This window comes from Cyanistes caeruleus, chromosome 6 (assembly GCF_971803275.1).
Source record: "Cyanistes caeruleus chromosome 6, bCyaCae1.hap1.1, whole genome shotgun sequence".
Classification (NCBI taxonomy): domain Eukaryota; kingdom Metazoa; phylum Chordata; class Aves; order Passeriformes; family Paridae; genus Cyanistes; species Cyanistes caeruleus.
Genome location: NC_141706.1, coordinates 46,724,376 through 46,744,262, shown reverse-complemented (window position 1 = coordinate 46,744,262; position 19,887 = coordinate 46,724,376). Strand labels below are relative to the sequence as shown.

The 19,887-nt window shown below is 44.9% G+C and overlaps 1 protein-coding gene across 2 annotated transcripts; it reads right to left on the bottom strand.

Annotated features, from left to right (window-relative positions):
* Window positions 1-4,355: 4,355 nt before the first annotated feature.
* Window positions 4,356-19,568, bottom strand: VASH1 (vasohibin 1). 2 transcript variants are annotated; one of them, XM_023927781.2, is made up of 7 exons: window positions 19,252-19,568; window positions 14,270-14,358; window positions 13,108-13,164; window positions 11,982-12,056; window positions 10,634-11,015; window positions 10,112-10,224; window positions 4,356-9,521 (listed from the first exon to the last, which is right to left on the bottom strand). In XM_023927781.2, exons 1-7 carry the CDS (start codon window positions 19,510-19,512, stop codon window positions 9,449-9,451), a joined length of 1,050 nt encoding a protein of 349 aa, XP_023783549.1. In that variant the 5' UTR covers window positions 19,513-19,568; the 3' UTR covers window positions 4,356-9,448. The 2 variants fall into 2 exon arrangements, with proteins under 2 accessions (XP_023783549.1, XP_023783550.1); XM_023927782.2 differs by lacking the exons at window positions 14,270-14,358; window positions 19,252-19,568 and adding an exon at window positions 13,388-13,577.
* Between the last annotated feature and the right edge of the window lie 319 nt (window positions 19,569-19,887).

Below are 19,887 nucleotides of genomic sequence, written 5' to 3'. Positions count from 1 at the left end.
GTTGGCACTTAGAACTTTAGCTATCTGCTTCTATTGTGATTACTAGCTGTGTCTGAGGTCAGTTGGTGAGGAGGTGTGTATATATGTGTGAGTGTGCATATGCCTGAATGAAAGCTACCCATAAGAGCCAGACTGAGCTCTCTTGAGACCCCTAAGGTGTGCACCATAGCCCAGCAGATGAACTGGTTGACCCTGCACTGCCTGAAGCACCCTGCCAGTCCTGTGATGTAACTCAGGTGGAGGACCTGTGTTCCAGTATCACAAGTGCTTTTTCATTTTATGTAAACCAAAACCTTGACTTGTGGGGAAATTGCGTAGAAGTATCTTGGGGAGGTTTTAAGGTTCCAGCTATACTTTGCTGGAAAGTCTAATGTTGCACAGGTCAAATTAATGCTTTCCTTTTCTATGCATGAAATAACATAGTATGGACTTGGAACTGTTAAATTTTTGAACACTGGATATGGACCCACGTGCAGAGAAACCCCAGAACAATGCCTACAAGTCCCCTTATTCTTTCTGGAGGTTATAGTGCTCCCAGAGTGACTTGCAGCTCTCAAAGCCCTGGCCTCCACATGCTTTGTTGGGCACTGATAGGTGAAACTATGGTAGAAATGCAGGACCATTGCTAGAGACTGCATAGAAACAGAGTTGAAGACTTGATCTCTGTGTTTATTTTGACCACTGTCCCAGAAGTTCTGGTATGGACTCTTATGGAGGTGGTCTTTTTCAGGAAAATAAAAACCCCTGTGTTCTAGAGCAATTTGGAGTTAATATCTAATGGATCTGGTGACCTGTGAATGCCTCTTGACTGTGTGGGATTATAGGAGAGGTTTGCAGGTGGGGTGGGTAGAAAGTTCCTAACCATAAAATCGCAACTAGCATTTAGTTGTTGGGAGAAAACAATGTGTTCTGTGATGCTTTAAGAATAGCACCCACAGACACAATCAGAGCTTGTGATAATGAGCTTTGTAGTGGGATGCAGAACTCAGATTCCAGATGTTGCTCTTAGAATTGTTTCTGGACATAAATGCACGATGAGTTGTCATTAACACAGCTTTCCGATGAATTACAGGGGGGTCTGTAATTTTTATGAAAGTAGAACAGCAGTATCTCTAATGCTCAGAAAGGGAAGGTGTCACAGAGGTAATTACCAGCTACATCACCTTAGTAGTGATGTAGAGTTCAGGAAGACTGGTGCTTAGGGGAGGTGATGCCAGAGACCACTGCCAGTGTGTGTATGCTCCCTGTTAGCAGTCTCCTAAGCTGCAGGAGCATGCAGCTGTAGAGAGGCAGTCAAGTATACAACAAATTATCTTTGCTGAAAAACAGCTTAGTTTGCACCACAGCTGCTAAGCAGTATTTAGTTATGGTATTTAGATAGAAATTGGACTTCCTTCATTTTCTCAGTTTTATGTTCATTGCTTCAGGAGGTTGCCCTTCGTAATCAGTTTTCCCAATTACAGGGATGGGAGGAGTGGTAAACAGTATAATTGCCCTAACTTCTTTCCTGTTCTTAATAAATGAAACTTGGCTGCTGTTTGAAGTCTTCTTTCTCCACGCCTTTTTCTTATGAGCTATCTCTCCAGCAGCTGTTTTCCCATGACTGTTCTATCCAGTTATCTTTCTGAGTTACTGATGTTTATTTTTTCTGCAGCTGTATTTCTTCAGTTAAAAGTTATGGGTGCTATTCTCTAGGGCTAAATTTTATTATAAATGCAATATTTAAATGGTGTCAGGATGTAAGATAGTGGGTTTCCTCATCCTTGAAGAATTAAGTGGGAGGAGTGGGAGCTCTGAAATGAACACTTAGATGGGAATAACACTTGTTATATAAAACAAAAAAAACGAGTTTCAGATTTCTTGTTAGTGCTCTGTACACCACCTGCTTTGTGAAGGCAGAAATCTGAAATATACTTGACCTTAGTTTTTCTTCTCTGAGGAGTCTCTGAGAGGTCATAAGAAGTTCAGCATCTCAGCAGATCAAGGTATGAGTCCTACTCTTAATGATGTGTTGATGGTGTTGGCGAACAGTCTGCAAAGCAGGGTGCTGCTCCAGTCCAATATCTGAACCCATTGCCACCATCTCAGTATTGAACATTTATTGGATGTACTGTTCAGAAATGTGCACACATATACATGGGTCATCCAAATGCAGATGAACCCTTTTGTTGCTTACCTAAAGGGGGAGCAGACGAGGGTTAGTGGGATACCATCTCCTTTCAGGCTTCCTGTTGTGCAGACTAATGGAATTGCTGGCTGTTACCTGCTTCTTGCCAGACTGTAGCTTCCTGGCCCGTAGTGCTTCCCTTAATGGTGTCATGCGGAAATGCACAAGCTGAATTGAATATACTACGTTGTGTTTCTAAGTATGATACTTAGTTTCTGAAGAGAACTCACCTGTTACAATGATAACAAAGATGACAGATTTAACAGCTGGCATTCCAGTAACTCCTTTTGTCAGCTGTAAACATTTGGCTTCTCCTGTCAAGGCGAGTTGTCCTCCAGCTTCCACTGAAAATGTCATTCTAGTATTAAGGCTACTTTTATTTGTATTTATTTAAAATTGTATTTATTTTCTTTCAGATTTAGACTATACATTCTTGTGCTCTTGTATAATTGCTGAAAAATTTTTTGTAACTTTGATAAGACAAACACAGCAGCTTTCAAGGTCCAGGTCTGGCAAATGGGAGAAGGACTAGGCTAGACACTGGCTTGTGCTACAACAAAAGATGTGTTTGTGCCATCCAGTCTTTAATTTATACACACCAAAAAAAGAAAAAAAGGACTTGGCTTCAAGCCTTAGTGATTTTATTCAGGTTTTTTTTTTTTTTTTTCTTTCTGGATGCAAAGCCTTATTTATTCTATATATTCAATTATTGGCCAGTGTCTGGAGCTGCTCTTAAACTGGGAGTAGATGAATGCAGTAGTTATTCCTCTCTTCCTTTCATCCCTTAAAATGAGGTTAGAGATAGGATGGCACTCACTCTTTGCCATAACAAAAATATAATCCATAAAAGCAAACCTGGCTGAGCTATTTTTTTCTGTAATGGCCTGCTATCCATAGCATGTCATATGCCTTTGCCTGCCATAGTCTCTGCATGGATGGTGCTCTTAAGGCTCAGTCTCACTCTCTCATGAATGAATTTCTGTGTGTTTTTGGACATGCGAGAGCCTTAAATCTTGGGCCTCTCAGTGTAGAAACTGACAGGGTGTGGTTTTTTTTTTGTTTTGTTGGTTTTTTTGTTTTGTTTTGTTTTCTGCTTCAACATGTTGTTTAGCCTTCCCATAATAAAAAATTTCCACTTAAGGTCCAAGGAGCATAATCTCTTAACTGACTTGAAAACCTAAAACTGCAGGAACAACCAGTAGCAGGGGAAAAGCTTGTAGTAAGAGGGAGCAGGAAGTCTGTGGCTGCATCACTATTTTGCTGTTCTCACTCCACTGTCTAGTAATCACCCTGACCTATACATCCATAGGGGATATAGGAGTTACCTGTTTTAAAGCAAAATCTAGAAAACATGGAGCAGAGAGTGTTTTCAAGCAAGCATCTGAAGTAGATGTTTAGAGCTGTGCAATTACTTTCCCTCATGGCAGAAGCTGTTAGTATAATTAACTTGGCTAAGATGGACTATTGCATATGCCTTTCTCTTTGGAGTAACAGGTCAGACAATGTTTTTTCCTTTCCTATACACACTGTAGGCTTGCCTACATCCTGGCCCTGGTCCCAGCTATTACTCATTTCCCTGGAGAGAAGGGGTATGTTATGCCTGAAAGATGATAGCCTGAATAAAGTTGGATCCACTTCCTGGGGATCCTTGCACTGAATCTTGCAGCTGACTGTCCTTTATTAACCCAGCATTTGTCTTGAGAAGTCCTGGTGAGGTCATTAGTCTGGAAGGTCACTAAACACAGATTTAGAGCAGAATTGCTTTTCAGACCAGGAAGGGAGACTGAATTGAACATTGAAGAGTTGAGCAGTGCAAGAAGAAGTTTGTATTAACCCTTACAGTATTGCTTGTTACAGTATTGCAAGACTGAAATTTTTGACCTTGCCTGCACTGATTTTTTTTTTCCCATCCAGCCTGACTGATGGCAGGTTCCAGAGGAAAATGTGAATTCTGGCCTTTGCTAAATAGCCACATACATACTCTGGCATCTGCCTTTGTCTGCACAGACATACTCACCTGTTCACATGATTAGAGGAAGATGAGGATTATTTCATGTCCGTTAGTGTAGCGAGTACAGGACATCTTTCCATAATTTGCCTGATACCATCACTCAAGGCTGTCCCTTTGACTTCTCAGCTGACATGTAATGGGAAGGTTTAAAGCAGAAAGAAGGACAGTACAGACAACTTGTTTTCTCTGCACAAGCTGAGAGCAGTACAGAGGGAATTTTATTGTCTAAGTGTCAAAGGAAGCAGGAAAAAGTATCAACATGAGGGCCATGGGAAGTGCAGTAAAAACTAAATCTAAATAAAAATTCTGTGTTGGCTACGTAAGAACACAGAACCACACTGATTAATTACAAAAAGACACATATTATACGGTTTGTAAAGAAAGAAACTTTCCATTTCTTAGTTCTGAGCTGTCCCAGTGATAAAGATGTAAATGGTTTAGGAGCACCCTATCAGTGCTGGAGTAGAATACTGATGCGCATGGAAGGGGACCGCTCTGGTCCCACTAGCACCATCTCAACCCTGACCCGGAGGGAAACTCTGCTCTGCAGAGATTATGGGGGATTCAGTAGCCTTCTGGGCCTAAACTGAGTTGCCCTTGAGCAGAAAGGGCTAGGGCACCACTGAAGGAGAGTGGTTGTGATACAAGTAAACACCTGCTCAGAAGACACACAAAAGTATTAAATTCCCTAAGGAGTTCAGCTTGGCTGTAGAGGGGCCATCTCCACCTTGCTCTGCGAGAGCAAACATCAAGCCAGAATAGCACTTGCTTTAAGTAAAATTATAAATCCATAATGCAGGTCTAAATGTTGTCAGGACAACAGTGCAAGGCCACTGGAATGTGTGGTGTTATTTCAGCCAGACTTGCACACACAATACAGCTGGGACACCCCTGCCTATACCTACTGTTTGATCATCAGGACAACTTGAAATACTTCACTCAGAAGAAGCAGGTAGCTGAAGCAACCACCCAAAGTGATTAGCCAGAGCCCCTGGAGCAAAGTCAAGCCAATCTAATCCAGACTCTTGCGCTTTGGCAAACAAGAGCTTTCTTCTGTTCATTATGGTTTCTTAAACTCTGAAATTTTAAGGACAGTCATCTTCCAGTCTATACAACACCACACATGAGCCTGCCTTATGGGGCAGGGACCTGATTAAGGCTTTCACCTGAAATACTTGAGACAATTCATCCTGTTATGCAGATTTGAAAACAGCAATACAACTACTATGTGAGCAGAAAGTATGTTTCAAAAATACATCTACAATGTGAACAGAAAGTATGTTTCAACTACAGTTCTGGAGCCATTAATTCTGATAGATCCAATGGTACTATGTACTGACCCATAGCCTGGCCCACAGGTAAAATAGAAACTGAAAAAAAAAGCACTCCAGTCCCACCTAAAACACTTGCTAACACACCTCAAGTTCCTAAAGACTCCTTTAGTTTCTACCAGTTAAAAAAAAAGGCTAGTGTGTCACAGACTGATGGACACCCAACCTTGCTCTTTAATATACAAAGTTTGTATCAGAGTGATGCTGTAGCAGAAAATTTTGCTCACTAATGAATCTGCCCATTAAAAAATTGCATTTGGCCAGGTATCAAGGGACTTGTCTACATAAAAGTATAAAGAAGGGTGCTTATTTCAAGGTTTGCATTACATTTAGAATAGTTTTGCCAGTGATAGGTCAGCATTTGTTAAGTCTTTCAAAGCTCACCTCAGCTTTACAATACAATGCAGGCAGTGTCTGTCCATTGCTAGTATACAAACACGGTTCCTTTCCACAGAGTGCACAGGACTTGTACTGCAGAACAGACATTAGGTGAGACCTACTGAGCAGTGAAATTTACATCACAGAGCTACATGAGTGAGCCTATTAATATTTAGCATTAAAAAATTAATAGGACGCCTTGAGATCCATCTTCCTTGTTCTGCAGGCACTAAAGGAATATGAGTTACATTGTCATTCCTTCTCTACAGCTCTAAAGTCTTCAGAAGTGAAAGACTCTCATCTGCAGCCTTTTTTCTTTATGGTTGGCTAAAGGGAGACAGACCAGAAACCAGACCAAGTAGATGGGGGAGGAAAGATGAAGTGCTAAAGTTTGTCTTGTACTGTGCCCTCAGGTTTCTTACAGCATAAAGCTAGATTTCATTAATCCTCTCTGTCATGGAAGGATGTGGTCTTGTTTGTTAGGAAGGAAACAAAGCTTTGTATTGATGTCATTCATCCTTTTACAAAGATGGGGGAGTAAGAGCAAGAAGGGGAGAACTCTACAGTTCTTTTCCAGTTTCTTGTACCATCTGCTAAACTGGAGATACAGAAATAGTAAGGAGAAGGAATTCTATGACACAGAGAAACCCAGTAGAAGGCTTGAAATATTAACCCTAGCAGAGGGCACTTGCCTGCTCCTGAGTCCATCTTGAGAAGTTAATCAACATTAGATACAAGCAAAGAATTAAATACTTCCTAACATATATAATTGTGCAACTAAATCTTGAAAAAGGATGTTCTTGTCCAGCTGCAGCTGAGGATTAAGAGACCTTGAACTCTACCTGTCATTCATATCTTAAACAGCCATTTCCTTTGGTTTTCTAAGCTATTGGTCTCGGTTACATCCTGCAGGAAAGCAGTTAATTACAGAGTCAAACAAAGCATTTTGTTTTAAGCCATTCTGCCTTGGTGATCTAACACTGCTGAACACCCCTGTTGCCCCACTCTCAAGAAAGCATCATTAACTTGTAGCTGACCTGTCACTTGTCTCATCTGTTTTAAAGTCTTACTCCCACCCCCATATTTCCCCTTTCCATCTAAAAAAGCTCAAGTCTGCCCAGTTATTCAATGTTCTCTGTATTAAATTAATAATTACTCTCTAGAGCTCTCAGTTGCTTTGAATTAACTAACTAATCAACTAAACAAAGTCATGGTGAAGATGCATTCTAGGTATCTTTTATATTTTTTTTAAACTCTAGATTTCATCCACTTTAATAAAACCTGACAGTCAGTTTCCCCTTGCTGACTGCTGCTGTATTTATCATATGATTCACAGTGGCATCTGAACTTTCAGTCCGCTGCATAGCAAACATTATGCAAAGGCAGTTTGTGGCTTACAAGTGGCCCATATTATTTACAGGTAACTGTGGTGCCTCTACAGCTAACATCATCATTAGCATCCAGACACTAAATATGTTAATTTACATCCACACAAAAATGACCACAGGACATGTTCAAAGAGGTGCTTGGCTCACTGCTGCTGTCAACTTCAATTGTTGCATGTACCATAATATTACATATTATATGTAATATCCCTGGAATATAAGGGAGTGGACAGGTGTTACACTGCACTGTGGAAACCGGCATCCTCTTCTTGATTAACCTTCTCTTAGCTCAGCAGCAAGTTCTGCCACCTTCTTACAGACTTTCCTTCTGGTTGTACAGCACAGCAGAAAAGTACAGACTACAAAGGGAGACTGGAAGGACCGACTGCAGTGCTACGGATGTGCCTTGCAAGTTACATCACAGTTAAGGATGTACAATTAGCAACCTGTAAGGCCTGAGTTAAATCACTTGTGGGTGGTGCTTCGAGGATTAACTGCTTTAACTGGGCAGAAGAGCTGATTTGTTTGGGGTTAAGAACCCATTCTCTGCCACCAAAATAGCTCCGCTTATTATGAGGATGTGGCACAGGAATACTGCAACAAAAAAACTAGTAGAGCTAAGCTCCATCATGTTTCTAACCAATAAAGGATAAGTCCAGTTCTAACAAAATTAAATATGTAGTATTTCAGAAAGTTTAGCTCTTTGTCAGTACTGTGATAAAACAAGACTGTTTCTCTCCAGGATACTCCTACTCCCAAGCTCAGTTTTTGCATTCCCTAGATCTATGCATTCAAATCACTTTAAGACCATGCTGTTCTGCTGTTCTGACTTTTGGAAATCCCACTGTTCTCATGCCCTAGGCTTCAAACAAAGAGGTCTGACAACACTCCAGATTTCTGACAAGCATTACACTGCTTAATCAGTAGTACAGCACTCCCCCAAAAGAAGCATAGGAAGTCAAGGCCACAAGTGGCAGAACAGCCCAGCCCTTTGGGGAAGGTTAGTCTAAGCAGTGCTGTTAGATACTGCAGCTATCCAAAGAGCCAGAACACAAGCACAGCTCTGGAACTGGGGTGGGAACTACTTTCAGGAGGCTCCAGGGTGAGCTCTCAGGAAAGCAGCTGCAATTTCCTCAAGTAGAGCTTCTCACAAACAGGTGTATGTAACTCTGGCACTAACATTACAGGGAGGAAGGACCAAGAGCCTTGTGGAAAGGAAAAAAAATGCTTGTAAAACTTGTTCACATTTTTACATCCTTCTTTAACTATTTACTCTTAAAACTCGTACCTCAGTGACTGAAGTGCCTGCCACAAGCTTTCTGAGTAGCAGCCACTAGAAATTAATAGAGAGAAAGCTGATGAAGAGATGATGGGAAGTTCAGGTTTTCCAGCAGCCCCCACCCACCCCATCCCCATTGCTGGAACAATTGAAGTCTCTGTGCCAGTTTTCATGTTGCAGTGGTACAGGCATATCCTGATCCACTCAACCACCAAAGGACCAGAAAGTTCACCAGCATTCCATTGCCTACCCCCTCAGAGACAATGAAATGCTTTGAAATAGGCAGGACTAAACATACTTTTTCTGTATGAGAAGACTTTGTATGGTCAATAAATCAGGCTGAGCAAATTCAGACCTATCTCTCACAAGAGCAGTGATAAACAAAGTGTTCATAATGACAAAACCAGGAGTTTTTGTACAAGATTCAGGGGCCATCCCATTCCAGCATCACTTCTCCCACAGCCCTGCAGACATTGCAGGGATTGAAGACTTCTGTGCAGACAGGGAAGAAGTACTGTTGACAAGATGCTTCATCTACTTGCTGTCAAGGCAGAGATAGCAAGTCCACTGACCCCACTCATTTCACATTCTTCCTGAAGCAAACTCCCGCTAATGTACAGACTTTTTTCTTTTTTTTTTCTTTTTTTTCTTTTTTTTTTTTAAAAATACTTAAGTGAATTAAGATGGTCACCTCTCCCAGAAATAGGCAGGCAAATCCTCTGGGACCCATGGGATCCAGCTCTGGGACTGGCCCACTAATAAGTACCTGGGAAAATCAGCACTCCCTTTTGCTCCCACTCCCCTGTCCCGTTTGTCAGAATCACTGCAGGTGGATCCAGGTCCCAACTGTGGCCAGCAAGAAGTCCGTGGAGCCAGGCACAGAAGGCACAGCTCTCTTCACACCCGGATCTGGTACCCATTGAGGTCTGGCATGGCTTTGGAATCGGCAGGCTTCTTCTCACCAGATGGCCTGTGAGCAGAGAAGGTAACAACTCTTCAGAAACTGTCTTCAGTCAGGTGATGCTGCACATAGAGATGGCAGCACAGGAAAAGATACATAGAGCTTCAGACCAATCTTTCACTACTGAGGACAGGACTATTCTGCAGCCTCTAGGAATTCTCCCAATGATCTCAGCAGAACAGAATGCAAGTTAGAAAGTAGGAGGTCCACTCTGGAACCCCAGGTTATTATCAGGAAAACAATCTTGCCGACAGCAGAATAATTTTTGGAATCTCTTTTAGACACAGGTCTGTGAGACACCAGAGCTCAGACCCATGAATAAGGTTAAAAGTCAGCTACCAACATCACTATCTGAGCTGCCTTCTTCCTCCCTACCAAAACAAGCAAGCAAAAAAACCCAGCTGTCCTCTCAACTCCCTAAGCAATTATAAACTCACAATGGTACTGACTAGGGAAGGATGCTACTGCATGTCAGAGAAATATCCACTGTTCTAAAGAAACCCAGTACACCATCAGAAGGATCCAAAACCAAACAGCAAGGTGGAGTCTGAGTAAAACAGATATTTTAGATAGGTCTCCTGCCCAGCAGTCCCACTCACCGTCGGTCGCCACGGCTGTTTCGCCGATGGGGGCTGGCCTGACCTCTTTGTGGGGAGGAGACATCTTTCTTTCTGTCCTTGGTGGGAGACGGTGGTCCAGTTCCTTTCCCAATCTGCCACAAAAATAAAATTAAGAGCTACATGAGCAGAAAATCAATATGAGTAATAACAAAACCCACAAAAATTAACAATGATTTATTATATGAGAAAAAGAAGACAAAAAGGCAAAACAAATGCATCAAAATGCAAAAGCTGGGAAAAAACCCAAGTTACAGTGACAGCTATGGCTCCAAGGAATGTATACAGTCCAATCTAATCACAACTGCAGCACTGCATGAGCACCCATTAAGGGACCAGCCTGCATACTCTGAGTGGTATTCAGTAAGAAAGACGCCCCAGCCTCCAATTCACTTTCTACTCCACACATCTAGGAGAGTTTCCTGTCACTTCATTCCCCCAGTACACCAGCAGCCAAGCAAGACAGTGGATGTGGCAGTGAGTTACTCCATCCTTGCTGCTTACCTTCAGCCTCATATCACGGGCATGTCTCTCAAGCTCTTTGCGAAAGTCTTCCCGGGTTAGCTTGTCCAGATCCAGGATGGAGCGCTTCCACTCAATCTGCTCCACACTGTGTGGGTCATGGGACACACAGTGGCCCAGCTTCACCTTTTTCAGAGTGTGCCAGCAGCGGCGATACGCCTCCTCGAAGTCAAAGATGAGTTCGCTCAGTGTGCGGAAGACAGGTGCTTTGTACATAAGTTCCTCGCGTCGGCTGATGCCCAGTGCCCCATAGCGGCCGCCAAAGTTCACCCCCAGCACGATGTGTCGGAAGTAGTTCCCTGAGAAATGGGTTTTGAAGCTGATGGGGAAACGGTCCAGTGTGGTCATGTTGTTGGTGAGGTAACTGACAGCAGCCACAATTCAGGAAATAACCGGTGATAGCTGTTTCCTGACAAGACACATCCTACCTGCTCCAGACCCTCCCAGCCTGCTTAGCAGACTCTCCATTGATTCAGGCATCACAGACAGGATTTGTTCTCCAGGCCAAGAGCCCAGCTCATTGCAGGCTGCTCTACTTTCATCTGGGTTATGGGGAACACAGACTTGGCCTCTTTTTGTCAACAAAGAGAAGTTAATTTTGATGCAGTTCTGTGATGCAGAAGTTGCAGTGCTAGCACCCTAAGTGTACCGTATTCCATAGCTCCCAAACTGTTAACTCTGCAGCATTATTCCTTAGTTTAAGTCTGTTTTGCTAGCTACTGTTTCACACACCTTCAGGATAAAGAGTCACCAATCTCCTCCACTTCTGAACCATTCACTCACCATCTCTGCCCCTCTAGGTGCATGAAGAACCTATAGCCCAAGTACCACAAACTAAACCTGGAAGACAGCTAGGAAAGACGTGTACTTAAAGATAACACTAGACATCTAGAACTAAAAAAGGTATTGCCCAAGCTAGTGACATACACCATAATTAGAAGTTGTGGAGGATCTGTAAGTTATTTTAATCAGAACACATGCAGGCAGTAAGGGAACAATGCTATCCACAAAGGATTTCCTGACCTAACTCTAGCTAGTGTTTTTGCTCTGCTTTAGATGTTCTTTTATCTTTTACTATCTTATATGGCTGACCAGAGCAGCACCACCCTTCTTGGTGAAAGAAGAGCAACTCCAAAGTTCTGATACTTTAGAGAATTGCTTGGATTTGGATTTCTTTGGTGGGGTTTTGTGGGAGAACTAGGGAGGAAAAAAAGAGGAACGTGGGACTTGGTGACAATATTATCGCCTCCCTCAAAGCATCACAGGCAAGAGAGCAAAGGCAAAAACACAAGGATGGGCAGACATGCACAACTCCAAGAGGAAAGGATACATTCCCAGGATCACAGCTTCCAGGCATTTTATTGGCAGGGCCTCTTTGGTCATTTCTTTGGCCAGGTCCATCAGCCTGCAGAGTGGGACAAGGGAAAGATGAGGACAGTTAGAGGGCTTGTGTTATCAGTGTAGCCAGTTCAGCCCTTTTTGCACTATATTTTGTAAGGTAGGTTTCCAGGAGAGAGGGCGGCCCACAGAGGATAGGGAACAGAACCAAGTATCTTCTTTATGAAGACATTAAATCCAAACCAGATCTCTGCCACATGCTGTTGTTGCTTCCAAGGAATTCACTTCAGTGGGTTGCAGCCAAACTGCTTACTGGCCAACCTGAGTTCTCAGGGAGACCACAGCACCAATGTGTCCACAAGTAAAACCTCAAAGGACCAAGAACCAGCAGTGTTTGCCACATAAGGAAAATAAAGCCTTCTTCCCTGGCATTAACACTAGTCTCTGTTCAATGAGTACCATGGAGGAGACATTAGACTGATTACAAAACAAGGCAGTTAGACTCACATAAATCTATGGACTAGACCGATAGTAAGAAGCCAATCTTGGGAGATTCTCCATATGCTCTTCAAGAGAGTCAATGAACATCAGGTGCTTATTGCCAGGAACTTCTGGGGCACAGCAGTTACCAAAAACTGCAGTGAGGAGAATACCCTTTCTCGTTCAAAGTATGAGTCATCAAAAGCTTAGTGAGCCTAGATTCTGCAAAGGCACTACTCTCAGGAGCTATGAAGTCAGACCCATAAAGATACTTGGCTTTCACAAAGCTTTTGTAGAGCAGAACCTAATTTCAGAATCCCTCAGAAGTTCATATAGTTACATTCCAATTAGAAGCAGGCAGAATATGCACATTTTTGCAATACATTATCTTTGGTTTACTGGATTTACTGATTCATGACAAAAGACCCACTACTCTCTTTCTTGAGGAAGACCAGACACAGCTCTGCCCAGCTATGCCCCAGGCAACAGACAACAAAGTTACCCAAAGCAGGATGCAGCTGCAGTACTGAAAGCCCTGAGTGCCACTAGACCTTGGGCAGGGGATGGAGAAAAAGCACTGTGTATAGCAGGGCTCCAACAACAAAGGATTAAATACTGTAGAGGCTGCCAGCACTTACCCAGTCAGAGGTCTGCTCTTCTTAATCTCAAAGAATTGTGTCCCAGTGTGATTGTACCTGGAAGCAAGAAGTTAAGGGCTTGGCAGCTTGGAAAGCAGAGTTTGAAGAAAACTTGTCTGAAGGACTTTCATGTTATTTACTATTCTCACAGCAAAGTCACGATCCCACAAATGTAGTAGTAACACAAGGAAATCCCTACCTCCCTTTCCTGCATTTCTCCCATTTATAATTCCTCCTTACTTCCACTGTATTTCCTTGTCAATCCTTCTCTTCCTCATACCTACACATGGGTTTCCACTCCAGTTCCCAAAGGTTCATGCTGACAGCACATGCTCTGCTCAGCTTTCCAGTTACCAGGGCAGAATAGTTTGATAAATGTCTTCCTGCTCCAATCTGCACATAATACATGAAGCAATGAAACATTCATGGTACCTTATTCTGATTGACTGGGATCCAATCCAGAGCACAACCACCCTGAATGGGTGAAAGATGCCAAAAGGTCGGCCTTCTTACCTTGAATTAGGGCTGAAGCCAGAGTTAGATCTGTATCTCCTCCGTGAGATTAGAGTGTGTTTGCATGGCATATACATGCACTCCAGCACAACAGGAATGGAGAAATCTCATTCCCAGAACACAGCCACACAGGCAGCTCTGCATATAAAGGGGCAGCATACCACAGATGGACAAAAGCAGAGTGGCTGGGTGTTGTTTAGACAGAGAAGAGTGATTGAGCAGGATGACCTGAGAAGGTTTGCCCATCACTACAACTCACCGACACCTTAACAATGAGGTGATGCAGTCTGTAGTACATCTGACACCTGGCTGTCAGCATCTCAGATATGTGCATTTTTAATGTAATACCACAGTAAAGCTACTGACCTAGAAGAGTGGGTAGTGGGGAAAGGCCTTTGACAACATGCCCGTTTGTTACATGCAGTGAACAGAACAAGAAGGTAACTTGGGAAAAAAAACAACAAAAAACCAGAGCAGCAAAACAAAACATTATCCCAAGTCCAGCTTTCTGTTTTCAGGGAAAAAGTTTCAATTCTCCTCCAGCTGCATTTCTTTTCAGAACTTTTCTGTTTGTCAGACGGAAAGAAAGTCCTTTTGCTCTTTCTTCCTGGGTTATCACACCAGTGAGTAAGGTAACAGCAAAGGATACTGAAGCTCCCTGATGTAGCGCTGTACAGCTTCCAGGCGCTCAGGGATGGGGGTGGATGGCTGGAACACAGGCACACTTGGTATGGGAATCTGAAATGAGGAACAGAACATAAATCACTACTTCCAAACCTCTCCAGCTTCTTGCTGAACTCAGTGGCACATAACTATAGCGAGCATGTTCCTCTGAAACCAGACCCTTTTTGCAGCCCAAAGTGACCACACCAGAAATATTCCTCTATTTTCACAATGGAAACTGGGAAGGGATTCAGAATGAGGCATCACCACAAAGCTGCAAGACAAACTACGTGAAAAGGTCCTGCATTTATGCAACATTACATTGGATGAAACAGATAGAATTAACTCACAAGGCAAGACACAAAACAGGAAAGCTATCATCTGGGGGAGCATGGCCTCATTTGAGTATTGAAAGTGAAAGGCACAAAACAAAAGTAAAAGAGGCAAAAATGGACAATGAGTTTTCCAATATCACCAGAGGGTAGAATGGTCCTGCAAGCAAGGGTAGGTAGGTAACAAAGGTCCTTCATTGCTTCCTGGCATTTTGGATGAGTTGGCACTGACTAGGACACAGGCTTGACAACATGACTCCCTGCCCTGCAGTGGCGGGTGTTTTGAATTACATGGTCAGAGAATGACTTCTGGATGTTCACCTTTCAGACTGCTGTTCCATTCTGAGGCCTCAGCCTTAGGGGTCCAGTCAGATTTTCCTCACCATTTTCACTATTTGCTCCACAGGGGATAACTCTAGTCTTGTCAGCAGCTAAGGAAATGTGTCTAAGTAAAATGAAAGGACCTGTCCACAGGATAAATAAAAAGGAGAAGACACAAGTTTGGGATGAGTGACAGGCTTGGAGAAATAGCCCAATATTTTCTTTCTGAAGGACAGCTCATGCCTTGCATGCACCTTGCTAACATCAGACTGCATCTTTTCTCAGTTGTTTGGCTTTTAACATTTTAACAGTTCCTCCTCAGACCTCCCCCAGCACTGGCCTATCCACAGCTATGAAAAAGGATTCAGAGCCAGTTCTTCCGCTCTGCTCTGCACAGCTGCCTCTGCTGGACATGGTTTCATAGCCAGTGGTACTGCTTAGTGCACCCTTCACGTGTATTTCTGTGGCCACTCATTTCCATATACCTCCTTCTTCTGTCCTGTGTTGGTATAAGTGACTGGTGAGCAGGTCAGGCACCTGGAGCAGCTGAAAGCTGAGCCAGCAAGCATGGGTAGTTTTCAGCCAGATCAGTTCCCTGTCCTGGCCTGCCACATGGTTGCACTCCGCTTGTGCTCCCCCATCGTACAAGGACCAGAGACACGTTATCCTTGACATGGGCTGGTGCTGCCCCTTGCATCAAGCAGAGGCACCAGCTGCCTCACTAGCAGGGGGCAGCACAGCCATGGTGGGAGCAGATGTGAAACTGGGTTTGTCCAGCTGCAGCAGGAGCAGGGAAGGCTCCAGAGAATGGCACAGGAATGGTGCCATCTCTGGAAGTGCATGGGCTGAGTCAGTTTGGATGCTGCGAGCTGACACACTGAGTCATAGGAAATAATTTCCACACAGAAACAACGAAAGGGGTAACAATCAGGGCAGACTGACTATTTGTTTCATTTCTTCAGCACGGAGACTTTCATGCTTTTGAGTGGAGACAGACAGATTAAGTGCATGTTGACAGCACAGACTAATTTTTCAGTTTGTAGGTAGTGTAGATTGTGGGTAGTTCCTCCTCCCTTTACTAGTACAGACCCCCAGATCTCCTTTTCCTCAAAACACTGAGACAGCACAATGGCAATCAGTTCAGCAGGGGACTAGTTAATGTGGAAAAGCCTCCTGCACCTCAAGTAATTAAAATGATGAAAGTACACTGTGCTCTCGCTCAGATCTGGGCCTGCAGCCCAGACTGGGCTACAGTTTCTTTTTGCATCAGGTCTATAGCATTTTAAAAGGGAAATACAAGCAGAAGAAGAGTAAGGTCTCCATCCCTCAATTCCACACTGACAGGATGAGAGATATTTACACTTTCTTCTTCCCCAGCATCATCCACTGCATGTCTCAAAAGAGCTATAAATATTAGGTAGTTTTCACAGACCTTCAGAAAGCAGAGAGGAATTTATTTATAACAGGAAAGATAGGAAATCAGATCTATTTTGACTTCCGTTTAACTATTCTGAAAGCTGGAGAGAGAGCACAGAAGAGAGCCCAGATTTCCCAAAGTATATAACCTCTGCCAGGCTTAGCAGACCAAATGAACACAGCACTGATCCCTCATCACTTGTGTGGAGTAGCTGCACCACCCCACTCCTTGATTCATGCACCCTGGCAGGCTGTCTGTCTACATGGGGTTGTGACTGTGCTTTTAGAAAGGGGATCCCAAGAACAATCGAGATTTTCATATACTAAGTGGGCCATGCTGCATGTGAGGAAAGGGAGATGGGAGTGAGGCACAGGCAAAGCTCCACCCTTATCCGTATCACAGAGGTGCTCTTCTGATCAGCCTAGTTTAGCAACAGTTTATTTTATGGTACTTATGTGTATCCAAGCACCTCCCTACTCTTCCTTCTGCAAATAACACAGGAGCAATATCACCCTTGGTTGAGTGCCTGACTGAAAAAAAAACAGATTCTTTTTTCTGGCTCTCTCGGTCTGAATCCATTAGATGAAATTCTTCCTGTCTTTGCCCTCATAATCATCTCATTTAAAATCCATAATTTCTTTATGAGCCAAGCACACATCACTTTTTGTTTCCAGCATGGACCCATTTGATGGTTCCAGCAGCTTGAAGCAAGGCAATATCCCACCCTGTTGCTGGAAAGAACACAACCTACAGGAGACTGGCACTCTCAAGCCTGCTCACTTGATGCCCACTCACCCCAAGTCTACTGGAAGCAAAGGGAGACTAGAGGAGCTGTCTGACACCAGTGAGAGACATAGCTCCTGAAAGCTGATCTGTCTAAACATGTGTCTAATCACAGCCTCCTCCAGTCACCATTTTATAGTATTTTACTTTATTGACAGCTTTTTTGAGAGTTATTTCCCCCAAAACCAAATTCTGGCTATGATCCATGGCCAAAATTTTGGTGTAGGCAAGTAACGGTCCCATTCCCAACACATAAGAAGGATTATTCACCTTCCAGCACATGGAGAGAACCTGGCTTTTCAAAGAAGCTAGCTCTGCAGAGTACACTCACTGCCCTGATTCTCATCTGTTGCACCAGCCTTTCAAAGAAACTTGATGGCACAGAGACAAGTGATGATAAGCAGCCCTCAAAGAAAAAAATACATCCCTACAGGGGAGAAGGAGCTAAGGAAACAGAGCTTATTCATCCTTGTGGTTTCCTGAATTCCACTATCCTTCCAGTTATACACTGAGTACGCTTGGGAATGGGGTTTCAGATGGCAGAGTGCTGAATACAGGTTATAGATCTGTTTCCCAGGGGTGCTAGCAGATGCAAAAAAAACCCCTCAATAACACAAAATCCAACAACCTCCAAAACAAAACAACCTAATTTTGTCTCTTATTGCAAGAGCTCAGACCGCTTGTGTCCCATAACTGTAACCCTTTTGGATGAGGACTTTAAAGTGAGAAGAGCGAAGTTCTTCACATAAGACCAAAACAAGGGACTGAACACTGTATTTCCCTGTCATTTACTGGAGTCTTGTTTGTCAGCTGCTTTCTTCCATTTCCCTCAACTTTTTTGGCCAAATCAGTCCTTATGGTTAGGAAATTAGGTAGTATGTGTTTTGACTGATCTGAAACACGTTTTTAGCCTTCACCTAGGCTCAAGACAAAGTCAGAGGAAAGGAAGGAAATCTGAAAAGGAAGGAAAAGTCTAATGGAGTTAGAATAGGGACCGTAATCAGGACTCAGGATTTGTCCCAGCTGCTGCCACAGATGCCTATGACTCTACTGCACAAAGGATGTTGCATCACATGCTTCTCCAGAATTCCTCATGGAAAGCAGTATGGATTGTCTGTGCACTGTACAATAGCATGTTTTTCCACACTTCAAATTAATTTCCCAAGGAGGTAAGTCCTTGCTAAAAATGCCTGAGATGATAAAGGTTCATCTTTTTGTATGTGAATTTCCCCTATTAGAGTGATGGCAATACTCTTGTATTCATTCCAACCTCCCAGTGGAGTGACACCCAAATGTTTGCAGTGTCTTTTGTTCACAGTATGCCATTAAAAGGGAGAGATTTTTCTCCAGCTGAGATGCAATACAGATATCAACAATCACAAGAATTCACATTCAAATGTTTCAGTATGGTACAAGGCTCAGTGAAATGGTCAGTGGTTCCTCTTTTCTTACAGTTCTCTGCAGCAGGGACAGGAACATGCTTGGAAATCACATCTGACCCTACACCAGCAATAAGCTCTGCAAGCGTTTGCTAACTCCTCTTAAAACGCTTGGCATCAAAAGTCTTTTTTGACACACACAGTTCTGTTCCAGAATGCCTTTTTGGTGTGGGAGACTGTACCCAAATCGAATTTCTTCAGGTTCAAAGGTTCACCTCCGCCTGTCTCAATCCCCCACAAGTATTTGGGCTCTTCTAAATTTAACTCTCTGCATCTTTTCATCATTTATCCAGTCTTTCTCTTTAGGTATTGCCCATTCCCCCCCTCCCCCTCTAGGCTGCTCACACATTAGCTACCTGAAGTCCGTTTTCCAGCAAGGCCGCAGAAGAAGAGGGTGCTAGTGGCGCACCAGACAGGGCAGAGCCCCGCAGACAGCCTCTCGCACTCCGACTTGGAGCGTGGCTTTGCTTCCGGCAAGAGCAGTCCCGGGCCCGTTTTTCCGAGGGATCGCTCCCGAGCCGGGGAGACCGGCCTCCTCGGGGACAGGCGGGCGCCTCCTCCCAGCGGGATGCCGCCGCTTTTCCCTTCCCTTCGTCCGCCCTGTGGGGGAGGTCAGCCCCGGGCGCTTCCCTGGGACCCCGCGCCGCACCAGCCCCAGCGTGGGGGGGGGTCTCACCTTGGGCAGGTCGGCAGCGCCCCGGATCCTCTGCGCCACCCGGTCCCCCTCGGGGTGGATCCTGCCCACATGCCGCCACATCCGCTCCCAGGTGGGCTCATCCACGGGCAGCCCGCCGCGGTTGACGAAGAAGGGGACGCCGCCGTCGCGAAGGTCCTCCTCGCCCTCCTCCTCCTGCTGCTCCTCGTCCCGGGGTGCCGCCGCCTCGCCGGACGGGGGCTGCCTGGCCGCCGCGGCCCCGTCGCCCCCCGGCATCGGCATCGCCGCGCCCGCACTCAGCGCCTGCCGCCCGCCGCCGGGCCGCCGGGGGCCGCGCCCCGCATGGCCGGCGCTCCGGGCACGGGGCGTCACCGCCCCCGCCTCGCCCCCGGAGATATCAGAGCGGAGGGTTCGCCGCGAGAAGGGGAGAAAAAGCCGGGCGGGGCGGTGGCGGCTGCCGCATCAGGCCGCCGCCGCGGCGGAGGAGGCGCCGGCGGCCCGAGCGCCCGCGGCAGTGACGGCGGGCACCGCGCGGGGCGGGCCTGCCGCCGGGGCGCCCCCGCCGCGCCGCCTCCCGGGCGCTCCGCGGGCCGGGCGGGCACAGCCGCCTCCCGGGCGGGGGCTAGCTGCATGCGGGGGAACAAAGCCCCGCTCGGG

What these genes read in the sequence shown, in the direction of transcription:
- VASH1 (XM_023927781.2), bottom strand. Translation starts at nt 19,512, where the DNA reads ATGCCGATGCCGGGGGGCGACGGGGCCGCGGCGGCCAGGCAGCCCCCG. An exon ending in CGCTACATCAGGGAGCTTCA is followed by an intron (nt 13,165 to 14,269) that starts GTATCCTTTGCT and finishes TCTTGCTTCCAG; the next exon opens with GTACAATCACACTGGGACAC. An exon ending in CCCGTGATATGAGGCTGAAG is followed by an intron (nt 10,225 to 10,633) that starts GTAAGCAGCAAG and finishes TTTTTGTGGCAG; the next exon opens with ATTGGGAAAGGAACTGGACC.